Source organism: Erigeron canadensis, chromosome 6 (assembly GCF_010389155.1).
Source record: "Erigeron canadensis isolate Cc75 chromosome 6, C_canadensis_v1, whole genome shotgun sequence".
Lineage (NCBI taxonomy): Eukaryota > Viridiplantae > Streptophyta > Magnoliopsida > Asterales > Asteraceae > Erigeron > Erigeron canadensis.
The window spans coordinates 43,505,884-43,515,870 of NC_057766.1; the positions used below are offsets into that span (position 1 = coordinate 43,505,884).

Below are 9,987 nucleotides of genomic sequence, written 5' to 3' on the forward strand. Positions count from 1 at the left end.
TACATGTTCAAACAGGTCCATTTTGGATTTAATTCTTCCTTTCATGCTTGGGCTGCTATTTGGGCTAATTCATGGCCCTCTCCAAGTTTAAACAACCGAACTACTCAGGAACAATGCAACATACACCTATGTTAGAACAGCCATACTCTAATGTCATTTATATGAAGCTTTGATTGACACCCAAATAAGATCACTTTTTGGAAGTATTTGTACCTTTGCATTTCCAACCATGGTTCAAATCTTGAGAGGAGGGTGTATAGTATACTAAATAATATTAAGTACTATTTATGAGTATTATCGTGAGATCTTAGGTTTCATCATCGGCATTCGAGTTAGAATATGCGATGTAAATAATAATAGTAATTTAACAATACTAAAAAAAGATTGTCTATAGCTCACCCGTCTCATACCCCGTTCAGGGATTGGATACAATTGTTGTTGTAAAAAAAACAATTAATATACAAAGATTTTGGTATGTAAAGACTTTTTAGATGGTTTTTGACAACAATTTATTTTGGTGGCTTTTGCTCGCATATACTTAACTGTGTCTTGTAGCATTTTGCTAGTATAGTATCACTAAAATTGTGCTTTAGAGATACAAACGAAAAAGAATGAATAATCTGCTATCAATTAATCTACTAATATAACTTGAACATAATTCACACATCAGTTAAAACTTGTTTGTTTATTTATTCATTAAGTGACTGAATGGAGAAAATGACTGAATAGAAACATGATATCTGTATAAATTAAGTCAGTATAGTTTTTTTTTTTACTTATTAAGTCAATAACAAACGTATTTGATAGACTTAATGAATTAAATCAACCAAGATTAAGTCATGACTTTTTAATTAAGATATTATCAAACCCTACCTTAGTGTATAAATGGTGCTTTATTTGAAAGATAAATATCTCTCTAAATCTATATTCAAACAATCCTATTTCCATTGTCATACTTATTTCCGGTTTTGAGGAAATTTAAACAATTCTAACACTTAGATATATTATTTTTAATCTGAAAACTCAAAAATAAATATATTTGGGTAACTTTCATGCAAGTATATATTTGGTTTTCTTACTTGCAACTTTGCAAAGCCCATATAACAAAGTCACAATCTACATATCTTACCGTGGGTAACTTACTTTCTTTTTTAACTTCTGAAAATTACAATCCAAAGACACAAATTACCTCCTATAGGCGGTGAAGTAGGGTTAAAATACCTCCAGTTGCCGGTAACTTATATCCCAGATACAGTATATATACTCCCACCCCAATTTTTTCGATTTTTACATCTCCGATTACGACCATCTTTCTCGATCACTCACCGCCAGGTCATCTTTTCTATTTGTTTACAATATAAATAAAAATATAATAACTAATACTACATTATACTATATTGTTTTTTTGATTTCTCTCTTAATTACCATTTATATATGTACACTAAGTAAAATTGTCAAACTATTTTATTTTAATCTATATGTATCTACGTTTTATAATCTGATCAACGCTTATAATTGTGCAAACATTTAATCTGTATCTGTACTTATTATTGTTACGATTATTATTATTTTTATCACATACTACAGTACCAAATTGTTTCTTGTAATAATATACATATTGTGGAGACTTATGAGTGGTTTTTTTTTTCTAGTGGCTGTACAACAATTTAGGGTTTTGTAAGTAATTGTTACTCTGAGCTTATTTTATTTGTTTGTAGATATATATACTTGATTTGGTATCTATATATGCGCACGTAGCATATATGCCTTTATTGTTTCCCAAATTAGTATTGAAAATCAGTAATAATGACAGCTGCTGTTATTTTGTTTCACATTCTTGGAACTTTTTTGTTTTTCAATCAAGTGGTCATCTATATAAAAGTTATTGTGTTGTGTATATATATATACTGGTTTTGATACCCGTGTGTGACGCGTTGTTCTATTTAATAAATGCATAATGTTTGTTGCATTTTGATTTGTACCGAGTATAGTATGTGATAATGTGATATTTAAATAGATCTTTTTTAAATCCATGCATAATTTTCTATAATATAAGTTCATATGGGAACAAAAAAAGTGTTAAAAACATGTAATAATGCATATAATTTAATATTTTTACATATGAATGATACATATGAGCAAATTCATTTACATGTGAATTTAATGGTTTTGATTTTTTTTTTTTGTTTTGTTATGATGATATGAACTTTTATGACAATTTACATGGATGCCACGAATTAATATGTGATATAATTTTAACGTTCTTGTGGTTCTTGCAATAAAAAGGTTCTTGAATGAACCTCACAATACATATTTAAATCTATATATTCCATATTTATTAGACTGATTGTAGATATTGTACCGTCTGGTTAACTGAATGCAGCACACACACTGGATAATTGTTCAGATCAAGCAACCCATCACAGATAGGGGCATCTTGGTTGAACTGATTTATGGCGCAATCTCCATCAAGTTCTGGCATCTTTTTTGAAGGAGATGAACAGTCTCAAGCTTTAAGAAACTCTCATTTCAATTCATTTATGTTCTCAAATATGGTTCCTGTTTCTGGGGAGGGAGCTATCACTAGTCCGGGTATGAGCTCGTTGGTTACTGATGCTAACTCGGGACCTTCAGAAGGTAACCCCTCTCTTAAACGAAGTGCAAGTATCAACAACGACTCGTATGCGCGATTGCCTGCTTCACCGTTGTCGTTTAATTCCAATAATAATATTAGCATTTCGGGGTCTACAGTTATAGATAGCCCGTCTACTATGCAACAGGGATCTAGTCAACAGGGTATTTATCATGGAGCTTCCACTGCCACATCATTGCCTAATCCAAGGGTTTTTGGACAGAATCCGATGTTCCATGGGCCTTTTGTTTCAGATCATGATAATGTATCCCATTTGCAAAAGAAACCCCGTTATGATATTAAGCAGGATGATATCTTGCAACAGCAACTTTTAAGGAAGTTATCGCAAAGACAAGATCCAATGCAGATGTCTAACCAACAGTTAGAAGCTTTATATTATCAACAGCAGGTGCTGCGGTCTTTGTCTCCATCCCAACAGGCACAATTGATTCGCCAAATGCAGCAGAAGCAACAGCTGAATTCAAGGCAAAATTTTCAACAACGGCCCTTGCAACCTTCATCTGCTGTAAAGCTACTCCCTGATGGTGGTTTATGTGCAAGAAAGCTTATGCAATACCTATATCATCAACGGCAACGGACAACTGTAAGTATCATATCAACAAGCCTTTGTCAACTTGGTTTTTATTGTTTAAAAATGTAATGTCTCTAACCCCTATGCTTATAGGATATTAGCTACTGGAGGAAGTTTGTGGCAGAATACTATTCTCCACGTGCAAAACAAAGGTGGTGCTTGTCTGTACATAACAATGTTGGGCATCACCCATCGGGTGTATTCCCCGCATCAAATACGGTAAGTGCTTTTACTATAAATAAATGCTTTGTACTATAAATACCATAGAGCTGCCAATAATGGCAGAACTTAATATTTCTTAACTTCACATCTTGCAATTGTACCATACTTTCTTCCACATTGACATTATATATATTTTTTTATGCACTAGATTAGTTACTATCTATGATAAAGGTATCTCACATGTTTTCCTTTTTTACTTCTATAGGATGTATGGCAGTGTAGCATTTGTCAGTCAAAATCTGGAAGAGGATTTGGTATGTAATTCGTAATCATAAGCTAGTATATTGACTATTGCATTCAAGATGTTCCAACATTGTTTTATTGTGATAGAGGCAGCCTTTGAAATACTGGCTAGGCTTAATCAAATCAAATTTGCTAGTGGTGTCCTTGATGAACTTTGGTTTCTGGACAAGCCTGAGGAATCTAGACTTTCTTCTGGACTCTTGATGTTGGAGTATGGAAAAGCAATTCAAGAGAGTGTTTATGCACAACTTCACGTGGTTCATGAGGGTCGGCTAAAAGTTATTTTCACTCCTGATTTAAAGGTTTAGCGTATATCTAAAAATTGATTTTAAACTTTGTTTCTTGGATTGATATACCAGATTTGGTACTAATACTTCTAAACCTCTTTCAGATACTCAGTTGGGAATTCTGCTCACGCCGCCATCAGGAGCTTCTTCCCCGAGGACTGCTTGCACCTCAGGTAAATATTTTCCTTTCTTTATTATACATATGCGTGAATTTTTTTTTCCCTTATAGATCGAGAGTTTTATTCCCCTAATATATTTGTGGTATTCAGGTGAATAAGATGTTAGAAGTTGCCCAGAAATGGCAATCTGCAATTGCTGAAAGTGGATCTGGTGGAGTTTCACAGCAAGATTTACAGACAAGCAGCAATATGTGAGTGTTAAAACAATGTTTATGTGATTATATTGATATTATTTAGTTTATACTATTTCGGAAGTATCATAGTGTCTAGATTTTACTATGTAACCTAAAAGGAAAATGTCTCACTGAAACTCGCTGTTCAGGCTTGTGACTGCAGTAAGGCAGCTTGCCAGGAGCTTGGATGTACAGTCTTTAAATGATTTGGGATTCACTAAAAGATATGTGAGGTGTTTACAGGTAAAAAATAGATCTTGTACTCCAGTTTTTTTTTTTTTTTTAAGTGTGTGTATATAATACTTTGACTTCTTACAGATAGCTGAAGTTGTCACCAGCATGAAAGATCTGATGGATTTCACCAGACAAACTAATGTCGGTCCTATTGGTAATGATTTAAAATCCCCTATTACCCAGTGACATGTTATGACATTGCATCCATCAAAACGTCATTTTTTTCAAATGCTAAAAGGATTTCCTCCTTTTACAGAGGCCTTGAAAAGGTTTCCCCTACCAACGACTATGTCCAAATCGCAAATCCAAAATATGCAGGGAATGGAACAAATATCTCACATTCAGGGCATCCCAAATGACCGAAGTTCCCTCAGTGGTCCAGTTGCGTTACACCCGGAAGTGAACAGTTCGATGAATAATAGTTTCCAAGCAGGCAGCCAAGGAGCTCTGGCACTCTCAAATTATCAAAATACCCTAATGAGGAAAAGCTTGGTAAATCCAACTTCACAAGATGATGCTTCGTCTTCTCTTAACAGAACTCCATTTCAAGCTCAACCCTTGCAGAATAACAGTAGTATCTCATTTGACTGCCAGCATTTCCCAAGTGGCATTGCTCAAGTCCAGCAGAACCACCACCAACAGCAGCAGCAATCGGCCTCTGAAGGTGGTGATGGTCTGATGGTACAGCAGATTATGCAGGAAGTACTTAAGGGTATGAAAGATAACAATGGATCAAGGGAAAAACCATCCATTTCTGGGCAGAGTGGTGGTGAGCCGACCAGAAGCAACAGTTTTAAAGCCGGTTCAGGTTCTTACAGTGACTCCTGTGCAGGTGGTGAGAAAGCACCTGATTTGCCTCATGTGTCTGACATTTGCCAGGATATAATTAGCGAGTTCACAGAGAATGGATTTTTTTAACAACGATAATCCTCGCTGGAGGGCGTGATGAGTAAGAATGGGAAATTGGTTATGAGAATATATCTTTGTATAGTTGGGGTATTTTAATTAATGTTGAGCTACTAAGTTGATTGTCGTGTGGCTTTATATTTTGTGTTTTGTTGGTGGCGCATGCAAGTGCAGTCTGTGCATGTAAATGTCCCAAAAAACTTGGTGTTTTGTCAAGAACCTTTTGGCACCTGATATGCGTACCCTTCTTTTGGGTTGCACTTGTTACCATTTATGCAAAATTTGACTTCCCTAAATGATTAATATGAAGAACTGCTACTAATTGTGTTTGACTTGTGAGGTTTCTATTGTGTTCATAAGATTTACAAATTAAATATTAGTAAATAAATGTTCTATACATGTTTCTTGGAAGTTTACACGCAATCTAAAAAATGTTATGAAGATGTCATTATGTAAATTGTTGCAACCCAACTGCATAACACAAGCACGTCGGATGAGAAAGCCTTCTATAGGACCCCGATTATTTGTGACTTTGTACGTAGGAACACGAAGCACAGATATGCTTAAGAAAAGAGAGAAGAAAAATATCAAACTAAATTTAAAATAAAATAAAAAACAAAGAAAAAGGAGAATTTACTCGTATACTGCCCACTACGTCAGTTATTATTAGCTACTCGATATGCAATGCCAGCGATCTCATCATCTGAATCATCATTACCAACCACCACTCCACGGCCAAGTAATGTGTTGAAAATCATTTGTTCCCAACCTCTTATGCTTGCAGTGAATGATCGGAAACGAGATGGGCTGTTACTTGCCTCACCTTCAGAGTTTATGGGTGAACAACAATACTCTGCATTTGGGTAATATTTCAGTGTACATTTCCCACTGGGATCAATTATATCGACATCAAATGCTGGTGAAAGAGGGCGCCCAACAACTTGAACATGCGACACACTGCATAGCCGTAAGTGATGTTCAGGAATGACACTAGAAGAAGTTTCATTTACAATCAAGGCATTCATCAATTCTCATACAATAGTATATTACCATATATAGTATTTTTCATCCATTTCTTGTTTCTGAACCCTACCCAGTAACTCTACTTGCAAGATCCCTCCGATACATAGAGCAGGTTCTGGTAGCTTAAACTTTTGCAGACGGTTCTCCTGTTGAATCAACATCTTAATAAAGAAAGGTGGTACTGTACAGAAACATAATCAGGGTTACCTGTTTGTCTTTTGATCAAACTTAAATCAAAACCTTGATAAATAAAGGTTTTTCTGTTCCAACATTCCATCTAGGTGCAAAGTTGCAAACCCAGTCAGCGAACAGTGAACTTTAAGAATGTATTTGGTTTTTGTCATTTTTGAAACATAATGATTGTGTAACCTTTAAAAATAATGATAGAGCGTGGAACATTTTAGGGGTATTAAGGTCACATTTCTCAAACATAACTATCGCAAACCATATTTTCGAAGTAAATGACTTGCTGTACACAGAAAGAAGTCGAGCGACCAACTTGGAATTTTGGGAAGGAAAACTTCACTAGAAGGTAATACAATTACATAAATTTTCTTATAAGGGAGCGTAAAATAACTTTAAACAATATAGGATATAAGTCCACTTTTTAAAGAATCAATATGAACTCCGGGTAGGCTGAGCCCATTCATTCCATTCAATAGATATGAGAAAAACATAACTACAAAGCATAATTACCAACATTTTCTGACTCGGGAAACCAACTACGATGTCCAATAACGAAAATATTCCTTATTTTGCTCAAAATCAAACTTATGTTCCATTTTTTGAACAAAATCATTTTGGATCCCCCCAAATTAGGAAATTAATGTAATTGCGTTAGCTTTTTATGAAACATGCCCTGAAGGAACAAGTAAGTTGTTATAGACGTTAGCCCGAACAAAATGAAGAGACAGAGCTGATAGGAGTCGAACACACCTGTGCCATTGGAAATGATGGTGATGTATATGTCCACACAACATTCTCACTGATAAACCTCAGAGCAGGTGATGGCTCGTCTTTAAGGTCATCTTCAAATTCATATGCAGGCTTCAGATGCCCCAACCGAAATCTCACAGCTTTTGCAGCATAAATGGGAAAACCAAACTGAAAGTATGCTGGCAGACCAACAAAAATTACGTCAGTGATTCACAAAAATTGCATAACATAGATACTTACTAACCATTAATAACAAAGTAAAAGTCACAACCTTGGAAGGGATGTATGTGGATTTCTGTGATCACACACAAATTTGCAACGAGCTTATATACTAATGTTTCAGGAACCGCAGGATCAACTTCACCTTCACTTGACCAATAAGAAGCTCTTTGATCGACCCTGTCACCTGGTTGCAACGTGTTATGAATGCTTTCTTGAGGATAATTATCGGTACTAGATGCAACAATTGCTTCCAAGATGCAATCTTTTCTCATAAACGAGGTGAACCCTCTCGCTAAAAACGCATACACCCTATGCTCCCTCTCCAAGCATGACCTTTCCATACTACTTTCATGCCCATTAACTCGTAAAGGCTCTATCCTATCATTCACTTCGATAACATGAGAAACACTCGATATTTCAGGGAACATTCGAATACAAAGATTCTTAGAAAGACCATTCTCAACAACTGCATCAATAGCAATATAACACAGGTAAACATAAAACACACCGGCCCTGTATAACGACGTATTTGACAATTGAATCACAAAATTCAAGTTGAAGTCTAACCAAAGTGACGCCAAGAGCTTGAAACAGCGGTAGCGCGAACAAGGTCGGTTGGGTTATCTAAACACATAAGTATCTTTATAGACATATCAGCTCCAAGCCATTGTATAAAATCACAACAATCTTCCATTGAGTTATCTCTACGAATTCTGCTCGGAAATTCGAAGCAATTCTAATTTTAATTATATATTCATACATGTTACATGTGTACACCCCAAAAACAAATATTGTAAAGATCAACCAAATAAGATCATAATATAAAACAACATAAGGCACTTATATCAATAATAATTGTAATTTGTAATAACAATAAAGCTGTGGATCAGTGGTATATGTAGATATATATAATTATTGTACATTAAGCGAAAAGTAATCAAAATTGTTGCAAAAGAATGTAAAGGATATAAAATTTGTGGGTAAATAGGAATACATATATATACTGACCTTGGAGGGGGGGAGGATGCGGTGGTGAGAACAACGCAGGTTTTGTATTTTGCTGTAAAAGATATATTGATGATGATGGATGAAGGAAGAGTGAAGCCAAAAACATACAGTATATAAAAATAGAAAATAACTTAAATATTCAGATGTTTATAATCGGAAAATATTATACGAGTAATAATCAAACTTTTTTCGAATTTTCATAAGTTTACTTGTCAAACCCGTTAACGCATTTTTGTAAAATTGGATATTATTTTGCAAAAATGGAAGCCGTCAAAAATGCGAGTCATAACGCAAAATTGCAAGATATGTAGCAGTCTTTAATAATAAAGTGATCAATGTTTTTAGATTTTAATTAACTTATCATTAAAAATAACTTTTATTCACTTGTGATAAATGTCTCACAAATTACTTTCCTTTAAAAAAATATGATAGATGTCTGATATTCTGTGTATTAATCATTTTTCGAAAACTAACTGTTACAAAAAGGTTAAATTTTATAAAAGAGTCTTGTTATTTGCCATAACACGTAAAAGTAAACTCTTGATATTAAAAAAATATAGTATTTTATTTATATAAACGATAAAAATTTAAGACTGTGATTGAATTTTTTTTTTTTTATATAAAAATAAATAAATAAGTGAACTAGTTCATGATAAGTAGCATGTTATGTATCTATTCTATCTTATTAATGAGATGTCAAATGTCTTAAGTTTTATATTTAAAAAAAAAAATTATATACAAAACTTATATTTTCACTCATTAATGCGATAAATCAATTATTAAAGAATTTATCAATATTAAAATATAATTATATTTTAGACAAACTAAAGTTAAAACTTTTTTTACATCGATTGTCAACGATCGATGAAATCGGACTCTGTCGATCTTAATTTCATATTATTACCAAACAATAACCATATAAAGTTGACGATGAACAAAAAAATAAATCGCTTTCATAGTTTGGTGATATCGTCTACCATTGTTTTTATATACACATTTATTGTCCTTATTCCATTTTCACTCGTGTCCCTTTTTTTCTTGTTCGTATTGTCAAACAAGATTTGTTAAACTTATCTTTTTATAACAATACAATATTCTTTTTCTAATATATCTATACTATATTATAAAATTTATATCCCTATGTTGAAGGTTACATTGGGGAAAATGTCTAAAATACTCTTAATAATTATATTACACTATAAGTCATTTATCTTTTAAAATATTTACATTAATCATTTACATTAATTATCTACATAATTCGACGCCGCCTCCACCGCCAACAGACGTCCGCCACCACAACACTGTCGCTGCACAAACACCGCTGCATCGC

The 9,987-nt window shown here is 33.8% G+C and overlaps 2 protein-coding genes across 4 annotated transcripts; one reads left to right on the forward strand and one right to left on the reverse strand.

Annotated features, from left to right (window-relative positions):
- The first annotated feature begins 1,283 nt into the window (after window positions 1-1,283).
- Window positions 1,284-5,798, forward strand: LOC122602953 (probable transcriptional regulator SLK2). Of its 3 annotated transcripts, none has more exons than XM_043775567.1 (10): window positions 1,284-1,332; window positions 2,384-3,236; window positions 3,318-3,443; window positions 3,652-3,700; window positions 3,777-3,991; window positions 4,081-4,149; window positions 4,246-4,346; window positions 4,478-4,571; window positions 4,647-4,716; window positions 4,819-5,798. In XM_043775567.1, exons 2-10 carry the CDS (start codon window positions 2,454-2,456, stop codon window positions 5,478-5,480), a joined length of 2,169 nt encoding a protein of 722 aa, XP_043631502.1. In that variant the 5' UTR covers window positions 1,284-1,332; window positions 2,384-2,453; the 3' UTR covers window positions 5,481-5,798. The 3 variants fall into 3 exon arrangements, with proteins under 3 accessions (XP_043631502.1, XP_043631504.1, XP_043631503.1); XM_043775569.1 differs by having other exon boundaries at window positions 3,783-3,991; XM_043775568.1 differs by lacking the exon at window positions 1,284-1,332 and adding an exon at window positions 1,663-1,677.
- A 95-nt stretch (window positions 5,799-5,893) lies between these two features.
- LOC122602954 (F-box protein At4g00755-like) lies at window positions 5,894-8,755 on the reverse strand. Its single transcript, XM_043775570.1, has 6 exons — window positions 8,658-8,755; window positions 8,217-8,362; window positions 7,699-8,115; window positions 7,428-7,606; window positions 6,519-6,637; window positions 5,894-6,425 (listed from the first exon to the last, which is right to left on the reverse strand). Exons 2-6 carry the CDS (start codon window positions 8,341-8,343, stop codon window positions 6,125-6,127), a joined length of 1,143 nt encoding a protein of 380 aa, XP_043631505.1. The 5' UTR covers window positions 8,344-8,362; window positions 8,658-8,755; the 3' UTR covers window positions 5,894-6,124.
- Window positions 8,756-9,987: the final 1,232 nt, after the last annotated feature.